Source organism: Pagrus major, chromosome 21, assembly GCF_040436345.1.
Source record: "Pagrus major chromosome 21, Pma_NU_1.0".
In the NCBI taxonomy this organism is placed as follows: domain Eukaryota; kingdom Metazoa; phylum Chordata; class Actinopteri; order Spariformes; family Sparidae; genus Pagrus; species Pagrus major.
The window spans coordinates 9,903,538-9,917,486 of NC_133235.1; the positions used below are offsets into that span (position 1 = coordinate 9,903,538).

General features: G+C 38.2%; 3 protein-coding genes across 5 annotated transcripts; all 3 read right to left on the minus strand.

Annotated features, from left to right (window-relative positions):
• Positions 1-505: 505 nt before the first annotated feature.
• Positions 506-4,462, minus strand: LOC141016601 (caspase-8-like). Of its 3 annotated transcripts, none has more exons than XM_073491067.1 (6): positions 4,420-4,462; positions 2,293-2,627; positions 2,123-2,157; positions 1,752-1,851; positions 1,130-1,652; positions 506-969 (listed from the first exon to the last, which is right to left on the minus strand). In XM_073491067.1, the coding sequence occupies exons 2-6, from the start codon at positions 2,618-2,620 to the stop codon at positions 822-824; spliced, it is 1,134 nt and encodes a 377-aa protein (XP_073347168.1). In that variant the 5' UTR covers positions 2,621-2,627; positions 4,420-4,462; the 3' UTR covers positions 506-821. The 3 variants fall into 3 exon arrangements, with proteins under 3 accessions (XP_073347168.1, XP_073347169.1, XP_073347170.1); XM_073491068.1 differs by lacking the exon at positions 4,420-4,462 and adding an exon at positions 2,979-4,409; XM_073491069.1 differs by lacking the exon at positions 4,420-4,462 and having other exon boundaries at positions 1,752-1,848; positions 2,293-4,409.
• A 1,929-nt stretch (positions 4,463-6,391) lies between these two features.
• LOC141016839 (caspase-3-like) lies at positions 6,392-9,626 on the minus strand. The gene is made up of 6 exons (XM_073491399.1): positions 9,384-9,626; positions 8,539-8,885; positions 8,372-8,403; positions 7,572-7,677; positions 6,922-7,477; positions 6,392-6,746 (listed from the first exon to the last, which is right to left on the minus strand). Exons 2-6 carry the CDS (start codon positions 8,876-8,878, stop codon positions 6,596-6,598), a joined length of 1,185 nt encoding a protein of 394 aa, XP_073347500.1. The 5' UTR covers positions 8,879-8,885; positions 9,384-9,626; the 3' UTR covers positions 6,392-6,595.
• Positions 9,627-10,218: 592 nt separating this feature from the next.
• Positions 10,219-13,371, minus strand: LOC141016889 (caspase-3-like). Its single transcript, XM_073491467.1, has 6 exons — positions 13,184-13,371; positions 12,346-12,692; positions 12,179-12,210; positions 11,396-11,501; positions 10,746-11,301; positions 10,219-10,570 (listed from the first exon to the last, which is right to left on the minus strand). The coding sequence occupies exons 2-6, from the start codon at positions 12,683-12,685 to the stop codon at positions 10,423-10,425; spliced, it is 1,182 nt and encodes a 393-aa protein (XP_073347568.1). The 5' UTR covers positions 12,686-12,692; positions 13,184-13,371; the 3' UTR covers positions 10,219-10,422.
• Positions 13,372-13,949: the final 578 nt, after the last annotated feature.

A 13,949-nucleotide genomic window follows, 5' to 3' on the forward strand; every position in this document is an offset into this window, starting at 1 on the left:
GTGTTGGTTGAATCCATTTTAAATTCTTCCATGAGTTTTCAGCTACCAAGAATAACAAGGAAAAGGTTAAAACAACAACAATAATTAACAATAACTACATTATTAAAAAAGAAGCCAATTAAACTGATATGTGTCTATGTCTACTTTGTCACACAACTATTGTTTACAATATTCTTGGCATCTATTTTACATTCTTCACCTGAATGTCCTAAATATGTAGGCCTACTGTTTGGGGTTGAATAATAAATGATAATAATAAAAATTCTAAACCATAAAAAGTGCAGTGTAGTAACTCACATAAAGAAATTTCAAGTCTTGCTTTTTGTAACATTGTCTGATACTCAATGTGCATGGGTAGGTCTAGGACGCAACAAGAATTCCCTTTAATATTAGCAACTTCTGAATAGTGCATTTCTGCTGCATTTAGGGCTTCTGCTTGCGAAAAGTTGTGTTGAAGATGTTTAAATGAGTTTATTGTCATATGCACAATAAGAGAAAACAGTAGTTGCCATTGAAATGTTTAATTCTCAGACTCCCTCCAACAATGCTCAAACAATGTGTAAAAGAAAATCACATAAAAATAAAAAATCGAAGATGATATGAAACATAATATAGTGTACCAATTACCAATTACATTATCAGAATCAGAATCAGAATTCCTTTATTTGTCCCGCAAATGGGGAAATCTCTTCGTCACTGCAGCCAAAGGACAGCAATTACAATAAACAATAATAAAAAGTAAAAAACAAATAAAATAAACAATATAATAAGAAGATAAGAAATAGATAAGAAATAGAATTAAAATTTGTGGAGATTAAGTTTCAACTATGACATGGTGAAAACACAAGCGTCTTCTTCAGGGTGTACCTAACTTCAGGTATTTGCTGTCCTAAACTGTATCGCCTGGGCAACTTTTCCGCGCTTACTTCATTGATCACGTGATGGAAGACGGTGGTGATGTCTTCACCCCTAAAACAACACAGCACAGGAACATGTTATGATCCCTACCGGGGGAGAGATTATAATTGAATAAAGACACAGGGTACACTGCATGGTAACATTCATATCATCAGATCTATCTCAGATTTTTGGATATTTGAAACCACACAGTATTTCATTTTACATTTACCTCAGACAGCCCTTCTTTAGCTGTTGACACACAGATTGGATGAAAAGGCTCCCCGTTGTTCTGTGGCTATATGCGTCATGGCCTTCAACAGTTGCAATGGCAACTACAACATCAGCTTCCACATGGTTAGATGATGGATGGACACGATTTTCACAATGACTTCCTCCTTTTTGACTGGCCTGGATCAGGAACACTTTGGGCTTGCCAGTGAGGGCTGATTGGTCAGTCGCCTTGAAGGTTCTAGTTATGTGTTTAATGGAGAGGGGCTTCCCATCAGTCCCCAAGACAACACCGCTCTCTCCATGACTCAAAATAGAACAGATGAAGGCATCGCCATGTTTAGGAGCCTCCTGAAGATCAGTGAATTCACTGCCGGACCACTCCTGAATACTGAACTCCTGCAGCTGAGAGAGGTTGCTGAGGGAAGCTAAGCACTTCAGTGCCCGATCCATCTGGTCCCTGGTTTGGTCTTTACACATCACCACTCTGAAGCCCAGCCAGCTAAACACCTCTGCCAAACTTTCTGCAAGAAATATAATTTTAAAAAAATTTAGTAAGGCTTGAACCACCATCAAATAACCCAACAGTGTAAACCTGTAAATCCGTCTACTTTGTGACATACCAGCATCTTTGTCCGTTCCATGTCGCACCCTACCATCCGCGAAGTTCTCGTTGTTTATGATCACACAGAGGCCGGTGGGCTTGCTGTTCAACTGGTACTGCTTGTCCGAAAAACAACAACAAGCAGTGGATAATGTTTGTCATTTCATTATTTTATGCTGTAGAACTTCTTAACAGGTCACCTTCACTTTTCCTTACAATTACAAATCTAATGTTCTGTATACTAATACAGGCTAATAAGCACGTGTCTGCAGGCTTTTAGGTAAAAATGTGTCTAGTTATTATCTGTGAAGAAAAAGTATTTAACGCCGCTCTTTTGTCTCTGGCTAAAATAAAATAATGTGCTGTTTCAATATTAGGTGAAGACCTCACCTGCTTTTGTTTCCTCCTCTCTTGTGACGGACTATCTGAGGAAATCATAGTGAAATAGAATTACTGCCCTGACATTAAAACTCAACATCATGTGAAACAGAAAATAGCTTAGTATATTAAGTATATGAGACAGAGTCATTTCTATATCAAAATTATATATCTCGATGTACTTTGACAGCTTTCTTGAAGAGGCTTAAGTAAATGGCTGGTGTTGGTCCACTGTATCTTCTTCAGCTCAGGGTAAGTGTCTTTAATTTCCTCATCAGTTTGCAGGAGGTCCAGGAAGGCTTGGCAGGTGTCATCTCCTTTATCCATGATCTTATCCACAAGCTCATTGATTAGCCCCTCGACATCTTCTTTCATCGTTTTAAGGTTGTTGTACTCCCGTCTAGTTATCAGCCTCTTCTCATCAACCTTGTTGAGGATTAGTCTGTGGTCCGCACACAAAATCGTCTGAATGGCTGTTTTATTACGTCTCACTGTGTCTGAGTCTGCCATGCCGAAACTGACACAGAGAAACAGGAAGACCAAAGAAGAGGATTAGGAGAAGATGGACTGGAGAAACATGGAAAGAGTACTGAAAATCAAACCTTTGTGTAAAAGCATAATTACGACGAAAAAGCCACTTTTAAGACTTACCGTACTTTCATTTTCAGGTCAAAATCATTTTCAATTGCGTGCTAGGGGCAACATTACGGTAGCATCAAAATTGCTATTTTTAAAACACTAAGAAGACTCGACACAACGTGAAACTTTGCTCGTAGTATCACCAGGGTCTCTACACATGAACACGGGCATTGAGAACATTGTTTGTGTACACAGAGTTTACTAAAAAGAAGGTTTTTGAACAACTCACGTTAGCAGTAGCTGTCCTGCCAATCGAGAAGAGTCGATCCCCGAGTGCGATGTAACATGGAGGAGAGTAAAGGTGGAAAGCTCCTAAAGCGTCGCACTCGGGGACTTGGGTTCCTTCACAAAAAAAGCCTAGGTTGCATTTTGGCCGGAGTTTCACTTTAAGTACGAGTAAAATTACAGACCCACAGAAATACTCAAAAAAGTACAAGTAGACTACCCTAAAAACTGACTTAAATATAGTTATTTAAGTAGCTGTACTTACTTTCTTCCACCCTACCTGTCAGCACTGGGTTTTTAGTTTACAGAGTCAAACTGTAAAAGCTTACTGTAACATACTGTAGTATTGCTTTGACACTCAACAGTGTGTCCAACATCAGTGAGCATGTTTTTATAAAATAGTTAACTAACTAGCTGGTTGGAATTCAAGCTAACTTCATACTTTTACTTCCGGTCCGACAGACTTAGTCAGTTGAACCGTTTCTACGATAATGTGAAGTACCGTAACTTCACTACTGTACTTAAAAACTCTCTACATAAATACAGTGGTGATAACATAATGCTTTGGTACTGTTAGGACGGACTGCACCTCAGCACTCCTGGAGGAAAGCTATTTCCCACCAATAAAGGTACACACACAAATAAACCCCTTTTCACTGATCGAGTGTGTTGTATGTGGTACGGGTCCCAGGGATGGGAGACCACGGCAACTAATATGTAACCTGTATATAGCAGGTAAAGCAGAGGAATGAGGACACAGTTCGTCTCTTTTCCTTTCCAGATTGCCTATCTGTATGATTTATTTAACATCATGTATCATAACAGTCACACAACAACACAATGCATATCTTTTTACCTCATCTCAGTTTTACGTAGTTCAATTTCACATTTTCCCAATTCAGCCTTTATCTCACTTAAATCAGTACTTCAGTCTCACTAACTAACTCTTTTCTAATCAACACATATTTAAATGGATATCAATAAACGGTTTCTGTAAATACATTACATTTTCTTGGTTCATTTCACAGTATAAACTGGTTCAAAACACCATTTTCATGTAGTGTAGTTTTGCAGTGTATCAAACACCTTTAAATACAATAGACTACATACCTTGCTTCTGTAAAAGAGCACTGAAATGTGTATCCAAACAAAGTGCTTGTGTTACATTTTTAAACTTACATTTACCCGGAAACAGGCTTATACACAAAGATAAATTAAATTTGTAACTTTAAACATTTCAATTTTAACAAATGTACTTATTTATGGCTGGAAATGCATCATGTACAGGAGTTTTAATGTCAATTATTCACACAAAATGGCTTCCGCGCGGAAAAACTTTTAAACTTAAATAAGTTATTTAAAAAAAAAAATTCACACAAACACTCACGCTAATAATATCTGTCAATATAACGTAACACTTCATGGTGCATTAACCGTTTACTGACCTGTATAAAGCAGGTAAAGCAGAGGAACGAGGACACCGATCGTCTTGTTTCCTTTCCAGATGGCCTTTGAGAAAACAGACAGTCTAGCTGCAGACCTCCAGTGTGGGGGTCGCTTCCGGTGCAGCCTCCAGTTGCTCGCTAACCACTCGCTGGACCGTACGGCGACGTCGCCGCCATATTGGATGTGGCAGGTCTGCCCTGTAAACAAATACAAGCAGATGTGAAAACTGTGGGTTTTCTGTATAACATAACTTGACATTTAACTAATTTTGATGAATTGTTTTTATATTCAGTGATTTATATTGATTTAAGTACTAATAATGACAATCATTGAGATAACAAAATCTGCAAATCAAAATAAGACACTGCAACTGTCAGTGAGTCTACTTTCTTTTCTTTTAGCATGAAGTGATATACTCCATGACAGAAAAATATACTTATTTTATCGTATACAATAACATTATAAGGCAAAAAAAAAAGTAAATTAGTATTCTACTATTATAAATATGCACAATATATTATGAGTCAGCTGTCTACATTTTTTTAAATCAATATTATATGAGGACTAAGTGCTAAAATTTAAGTTTACTTACTTATTTGTCCCTAGGGAAATATAGTGAACATAAAGGCTGCCACATAAAAAATACATACACTTGGTGCAGTAACAGACATACCTGTCAGAATGTTTAAAGGACCATACCAGCGTTTCTACATGTCACTGTCTACTGTCAGCTTGTTTAATTTAATTTAACTTTAAATATGGACAACTGATTTGCATAAAATATGGTGCTTATTTATTTATTTTTTTAACCATAAAATGTTATTGTATACAATATATTAAGTGTATAATTTTCTGTCATGGAGTATATCACTTCACTGCATTATTAGTAGTTAAAATCACTGGATATTAAATCGATTCATCAAAATCAGTTAAATGTAAATGTCAGTGCTTTTTATTCCCACAGATGTCACATTTACATGTCAGGATCTGGTTATTATAGACACAGATTCAATATTTAACTGTCATTTATCATCATTGGTAGCTGTATGTAAATACCGGTGTGTATCTATCACGAGTCTCATTGATCTTGTCTGGCGCGGCTTCCGTAGTGCAAACGCTGTGAGGGAGACTCGCGTGCACGCAGGAGCGTGCCTCCAGGCAAATATAGCATAGTGACTGTTTAGGCTAGAAAAATGTACTAAATGATGTCGTTTCGAGTAAACTCTGGATGTCGCCACTTCAGGACACTTGGATTGCAGCGGACGAGCAGTATGGAGGAATATTACAAAGTTTTTGTGTAGTTTTATGGACCTTTTCCTCTCGGGCACAATTGACGCTCGTTATATGGATTATTGTCGCAGGAGGGTACCCCCGCGGGTCTCCAGCTGCACTTTGAGGAATAAGAAACTACACCGGACTTCTCATCAGCATGAGGGTGAGTCGATAATGACTGAATTTCATTCTAGAGTGAACTATTTCTTTAAGGAGGTTCGCCCTCAAACAGATATCTTCACTGTAGCTGCTGAGCTGAAAGTGTTAGCGTGCACCCCATCGAAAGTGGTTGCACGCGCTCTTGCTGCACGTTGATGGTGAAAATAACATCTTTTCAAATTGATTCCAGATCTCTGATTGGATTACGCTGGGCGAGCTGTATGGATCCACTTAATGTCTGGGTTTTTTTGTACATTTAAAACAAGTCCCCATCTACATCAGTTGTTCAGGAGAATGCTGCAAAGCTGTTTTGTAGTAAAGCTCCCGAAATGTTTTGTGGACTATGAAACTTCAACCAACTTTCCATTGGCATGGGGGTGAGTATATAATGATTGAATTTTCATTTTTGGGTGAACTTATCCTTTACAAATATTGTTTTACGAACATCTTCAGATACTAAATATGTATAGATAAGTTAAGGGGACAATGAAATGCCTCCCCATGAAATATGAAACACAGACACAAAAAATCAAAACACAATCAAAATCAAAACAGATTTATTCTGAGACACACATTTGTGACAATATAAAAGACAGTGGTTCAATGCGATGATTTAGAAAAATAAAAGATTTAAAATTATAAAAAAGATAGAGTACATGTTTAAGAAATCCCTCCCCCTGAGATAATTATAGATCCTCTATTAAGACCTTAAGTATACTATGTTTACATGATCTGTGGTGAGCTTCAATAACGATGTGGTGTCAACACAAGGCTCTTCCTCAGGGTGTATCTAACTTCAGACATTTGCTTCACTTTTCCAGGTTGCTGCTTTACTGCTTCTTTCTGGCTCACCTCATTGTTCACGCGGTTGAGGATGGTCGTCATGTCGTCACCGCTAAAACCACAAACAGTGTTGAAAAACACATTACTATCGCTTTTCAGTGAAGTTGACAGTATTCACTGCATGGTAAGGTTAATATAATCAGATCTACAATATACATCATATTGTGGACATTACTGCATTTTGGATATTTCAAGCCACACTGTTTATTTTTGAGTTACATATTTACCTCGAGCAGCCCTCCTTTAGCTGCTGACACACAGATTGGATGAACCAGCTCCCATCTTTTATGTGTCTGAACGATTTGTAGTCTTCAACAGTTGAAATGGCCACCAGAATATCGGCTTCCTCAGGAATGTATTGTGATTGAGAATCATCAGCCTGCAGATCTTCTGACAACACTCCCTTGTGTTCCTGGTTTCCCTGGCAGGCCTGGATCAGGAACACTTTGGGCTTGCCAGTGAGGGCTGACTGGTTGGTCGCCTTGAAGGTTCTAGTTATTTGTTTGATGGAGAGGGACTTCCCATCAGTCCCCTTGACCACACCACTCTCTCCGTGACTCAAAATACAGCAAATGAAGGCATCGCCATGTTTAGGTGATGGAGGAGCCTCCTGAAGATCAGTGAATCCGTTGCCGGACCACTCCTGAATACTGAACTCCTGCAGCTGAGAGAGGTCGCTGAGGGAAGCGAAGCACTTCAGTGTCTGATCCATCTGGTCCATGGTTTGGTCTTTACACATCAGCACTCTGAAGTCCAGCCAGCTGAACACCTTTGCCAGACTTTCTGCAATAAAATTAATTTAAAAAAAAAGTTAAGCTACAATCACCAACAGACAGGACAATAGTGTAAACCTGTGAATATATTTACTCTGACATACGAGCATCTTTGTTGGTTCCATGTCTTTTATCCATATACGTGAAGTTTTCGTTGTTTATGATCACACAGAGGCCGGTGGGCTGGCTGTTCAGCTGGTACTGATCATCCTAAAAACAGCGGAAACAGTTGGACACAAACACATAATGAACAACTGGAGTTGCATTTCATGACTTTTCTTTCCTAGTTTAAATGTTATTTAATATTACAAATCTAATATTTTATATGTAAATACATATGGAGGACCATGAGTGTCACAGAAATAGTGATGTCATGAAGCATCATTCAGTAATTCATTCAGGCATTCATTTCTTTTTTTTAAACAGATGTTTAAATTCCATTATTAGTTATAAATTCACTCATGTCTATTTAAAAGGATGAACTTAGTGACTGTCTTATGTTGGTTCTGTAAATCCTTTTTTCATGTGAACTATTTATTGATGGACTAATATTTCAGTTTTCAATTATTTTCAGAATGCCGTTTGATTGATCAAAATATCAAATAAATTACTTTGTAAATTGTTCATGGATTATTATATTATTATTATTATTATTTTTTTTTTTTTTACTGTTTAATGAAATTTCTTTTTATTTGACAATTAGTTATTGATATATGGTGTGCTTTATTTTTATTTCCATGACACTTGTGTTCCTCCATAAACACAAGCCAACCAGCATGTGTCTGCAGGCTTTAAGGTGAACACTTGTCTTGTAATTATCTGTGACGATAATTCTTGTGTCTCTCTAACAAAGCAAAACTAAAATAATGTAATGATTTGTTTGAATATTGATTAAAGGCCTCACCTCCTCACGTCTCCTCTTTTGTGATGGACCATCTGAGGAAATCAGAGTGAAACAGCATGACACCTCCAAACATGAAACTCAACATCGTGTGAAGCAGACAGAAGGCTGGTAGATGACTTATACTAGACACAGTCATCTCTATACCAACATGATGTATGTAAACATACCACTGTGTTCAGCTGAAGAGGCTTGGACTGGTTTAGGTAAAAGGCTGGTGTTGGTCCACTGTATCTCCTTCAGCTCAGGGTAAGTGCCTTTAATTTCCTCATCAGTTTGCAGGAGGTCCAGGAACTTTTGGCAGGTGTCATCTCCTTTATCCATGATCTTATCCACAAGCCTCACGACGTGCCCCTCTACATCTTCTCTGTTGATGCTTCTGAGGTTGTTGTACTCTCGTCTGGTTATCAGCTTCTTCTCATCCACCTTGTTGAGGATTAGAATGTAGTCTGCACACAAAGTCGCCTGAATGGCTGTTTTATTCCTTCTCATTGTGTCTTTGGCCGCCATGCTGAATCTGACACAGAAGAAGACAAGAGGAGAAGGTTTTGGGTAAAAGAGTCAAACTGTAAAAAGCTTTTTGTTACATACTGTTGCTTATTTGTATATCCGGTCCTACAGACTGACGTCACAGTCGGGCCTTTACGTGGATTATTTAAAGCTCTTCTACTATAGAAACTACAGTTAGCATTACGACACAAACTCAGTGGTAATTAAGTAAAGCTTTGGTAACATACCGTCAGTAAAAGCTTACTGTAACATACTGTAGTATTGCTTTGACACTCAACAGTGTGTCCAACATCAGTGAGCATGTTTTTATAAAATAGAAACTAACTAGCTGGTTGGAATTCAAGCTAACTTCATACTTTCACTTCCGGTCCGACAGACTTACAGTCAGTTGAACCTTTTCTACCATAATGTGAAGCACCGTAACTTCACTACTGTACTTAAAAACTCTCTACAGAAATACAGTGGTGATAACATAATATGTTGGTACTGTTCGGACGGACTGTACCTCAGTGCTCCTCGTCCTTGTTCCCGCCGCTGCTTTCGTTTTCACACGGAGAAGTGAGTCAGTCAGAGTGTCTGTGCCGCCGCTGCTTCACAGCGGAGACACGCTGGTGTCCACACAAAGTTTGCATTAAGTATAAACCATTCAGTTCTTCTCTCATGTGCTCCGGTTATATTATCCCATGTGTGGATTTCATCAGCTCGTGTGAAAGCAGTTCACTGACTAGATAATAGTACAGCGAGAGACGATGGATGAATGTAATGCGTGGCTGCCACCTAGTGGAGAAATCTTCACCAAGTTATAGTCAAAGACCTGTAATATATGGAAAACCATCTTAGTCTAGAAACACACAAATACATGGAGGAATGAATCAATAAGCGAGCAAGTACATGACATGAATGATTGTACCGATGAAATAAATAAATGAGGAAATAAATAGGCCTAGATAAATGAAAACAAGTATGTAAAAGTTCATAAGAAGCATCTAAAATAACAAACTACATGATAAATGTCTTTTCTCTTTATCACATAATAACTGGTTACTATCTTTTGACATCTATTTTATAAATGTAGCACAGCTGTAGCCGACTGGCTGTGTTCCAACACTTTTTCCTTTGCTATTAAAAGGAAATGTTAAGGATAAGTTGAAACTTCAACCAACTTTCCATTGGCATGGGGGTGAATATATAATGATTGAATTTTCATTTTTGGGTGAACTTATCCTTTACAAATATTGTTTTACGAACATCAGATACTAAATATGTATAGATAAGTTAAGGGGACAATGAAATGCCTCCCCATGAAATATGAAACACAGACACAAAAAATCAAAACACAATCAAAATCAAAACAGATTTATTCTGAGACACACATTTGTGACAATATAAAAGACAGTGGTTCAATGTGATGATTTAGAAAAATAAAAGATTTAAAATGATAAAAAAGATAGAGTACATGTTTAAGAAATCCCTCCCCCTGAGATAATTATAGATCCTCTATTAAGACCTTAAGTATACTATGTTTACATGATCTGTGGTGAGCTTTAGTAATGATGTGGTGTCAACACAAGGCTCTTCCTCAGGGTGTACCTAACTTCAGACATCTGCTTCACTTTTCCAGGTTGGTTTGCTGCTTCTTTCTGGCTCACCTCATTGTTCACACGGTTGAGGATGGTCGTCATGTCGTCACCGCTAAAACCACAAACAGTGTTGGAAAACACATTACTATCGCTTTTCAGTGAAGTTGACAGTATTCACTGCATGGTAAGGTTAATATAATCAGATCTACAATATACATCATATTGTGGACATTACTGCATTTTGGATATTTCAAGCCACACTGTTTATTTTTGAGTTACATATTTACCTCGAGCAGCCCTCCTTTAGCTGCTGACACACAGATTGGATGAACCAGCTCCCATCTTTTATGTGTCTGAACGATTTGTAGTCTTCAACAGTTGAAATGGCCATCAGAATATCGGCTTCCTCAGGAATGTATTGTGATTGAGAATCGTCAGCCTGCAGATCTTCTGACAACACTCCCCGGTGTTCCTGCTTTCCCTGGCAGGCCTGGATCAGGAACACTTTGGGCTTGCCAGTGAGGGCTGATTGGTCAGTCGCCTTGAAGGTTCTAGTTATGTGTTTGATGGGGAGGGACTTCCCATCAGTCCCCTTGACCGAACCGCTCTCTCCGTGACTCAAAATACAGCAAATGAAGGCATCGCCATGTTTAGGTGATGGAGGAGCCTCCTTAAGATGAGTGAATCTGTTGTTGGACCACTCCTGAATACTGAACTCCTGCAGCTGAGAGAGGTCGCTGAGGGAAGCGAAGCACTTCAGTGCCCGATCCATCTGGTCCCTGGTTTGGTCTTTACACATCAGCACTCTGAAGCCCAGCCAGCTGAACACCTCTGCCAGACTTTCTGCAATAAAATTAATTTTAAAAAAAAGTTAAGCTACAATCACCAACAGACAGGACAATAGTGTAAACCTGTGAATCTGTCTACTCTGACATACGAGCATCTTTGTCGGTTCCATGTCTTTTATCCATACACGTGAAGTTCTCATTGTTCATGATCACACAGAGGCCGGTGGGCTGGCTGTTCAGCTGGTACTGATCATCCTAAAAACAGCGGAAACAGTTGGACACAAACACATAATGAACAACTGGAGTTGCATTTCAAGACTTTTCTTTCCTAGTTTAAATGTTATTAAATATTACAAATCTAATATTTTATATGTAAATACATATGGAGGACCATGAGTGTCACAGAAATAGTAATGTCATGTAGCATCATTCAGTAATTCATTCAGGCATTCATTTCTTTTTTTTAAACAGATGTTTAAATTCCATTATTAGTTATACATTTATTCATGTCTATTTAAAAGGATGAACTTAGTGACTGTCTTATGTTGGTTCTGTAAATCCTTTTTTCATGTGAACTATTTATTGATGGACTAATATTTCAATTTTCAATTATTTTCAGAATGCCTTTTGATTTATCAAAATATCAAAAATTACTTTGTAAATTGTTCATGGATTATTATATATATATATTTTTTGCTGTTTTATTAAATTTCTTTTTATTTGACAATTAGTTATTGATATATGGCGTGCTTTATTTTTATTTCCATGACACTTGTGTTCCTCCATAAACACAAGCTAACCAGCATGTGTCTGCAGGCTTTGAGGTGAACACTTGTCTTGTAATTATCTGTGACGATAATTCTTGTGTCTCTCTAACAAAGCAAAACTAAAATAATGTAATGATTTGTTTGAATATTGATTAAAGGCCTCACCTCCTCACGTCTCCTCTTTTGTGACGGACCATCTGAGGAAATCAGAGTGAAACAGCATGACACCTCCAAACATGAAACTCAACATCATGTGAAGCAGACAGAAGGCTGGTAGATGACTTATACTAGACACAGTCATCTCTATACCAACATGATGTATGTAAACATACCACTATGTTCAGCTGAAGAGGCTTGGACTGGTTTAGGTAAAAGGCTGGTGTTGGTCCACTGTATCTCCTTCAGCTTAGGGTAAGTGCCATTAATTTCCTCATCAGTTTGCAGGAGGTCCAGGAACTTTTGGCAGGTGTCATCTCCTTTATCCATGATCTTATCCACAAGCCTCACGACGTGCCCCTCTACATCTTCTCTGTTGATGCTTCTGAGGTTGTTGTACTCTCGTCTGGTTATCAGCTTCTTCTCATCCACCTTGTTGAGGATTAGACTGTAGTCTGCACACAAAGTCGCCTGAATGGCTGTTTTATTCCTTCTCATTGTGTCTTTGGCCGCCATGCTGAATCTGACACAGAAGAAGACAAGAGGAGAGGGTTTTGGGTAAAAGAGTCAAACTGTAAAAAGCTTTTTCTTACATACTGTTGCTTATTTGTATATCCGGTCCTACAGACTGACGTCACAGTCGGACCTTTACGTGGATTATTTAAAGCTCTTCTAACTACTACAGTTAGCATTACGACACAAACTCAGTGGTAATTAAATAAAGCTTTGGTAACATACCGTCAGTAAAAGCTTACTGTAACATACTGTAGTATTGCTTTGACACTCAACAGTGTGTCCAACATCAGTGAGCATGTTTTCATAAAATAGAAACTAACTAGCTGGTTGGAATTCAAGCTAACTTCATACTTTTACTTCCGGTCCGACAGACTTAGTCAGTTGAACCTTTTCTACCATAATGTGAAGTACCGTAACTTCACTACTGTACTTAAAAACTCTCTACAGAAATACAGTGGTGATAACATAATATGTTGGTACTGTTCGGACGGACTGTACCTCAGTGCTCCTCGTCCTTGTTCCCGCCGCTGCTTTCGTTTTCACACGGAGAAGTGAGTCAGTCAGAGTGTCTGTGCCGCCGCTGCTTCACAGCTGAGACACGCTGGTGTCCGCACAAAGTTTGCATTAAGTATAAACCATTCAGTTCTTCTCTCATGTGCTCCGGTTATATTATCCCATGTGTGGATTTCATCAGCTCGTGTGAAAGCAGTTCACTGACTAGATAATAGTACAGCGAGAGACGATGGATGAATGTAATGCGTGGCTGCCACCTAGTGGAGAAATCTTCACCAAGTTATAGTCAAAGACCTGTAATATATGGAAAACCATCTTAGTCTAGAAACACACAAATACATGGAGGAATGAATCAATAAGCGAGCAAGTACATGACATGAATGATTGTACCGATGAAATAAATAAATGAGGAAATCTATAGGCCTAGATAAATGAACACAAGTATGTAAAAGTTCATAAGAAGCATCTAAAATAACAAACTACATGATAAATGTCTTTTCTCTTTATCACATAATAACTGGTTACTATCTTTTGACATCTATTTTATAAATGTAGCACAGCTGTAGCCGACTGGCTGTGTTCCAACACTTTTTCCTTTGCTATTAAAAGGAAATGTTAAGGATAAGTTGAAACTTCAACCAACTTTCCATTGGCATGTGGGTGAATATATAATGATTGAATTTTCATTTTTGCGTGAACTTATCCTTTACAAATATTGTTTTACGAACATCAGATACTAAATATGTATAGA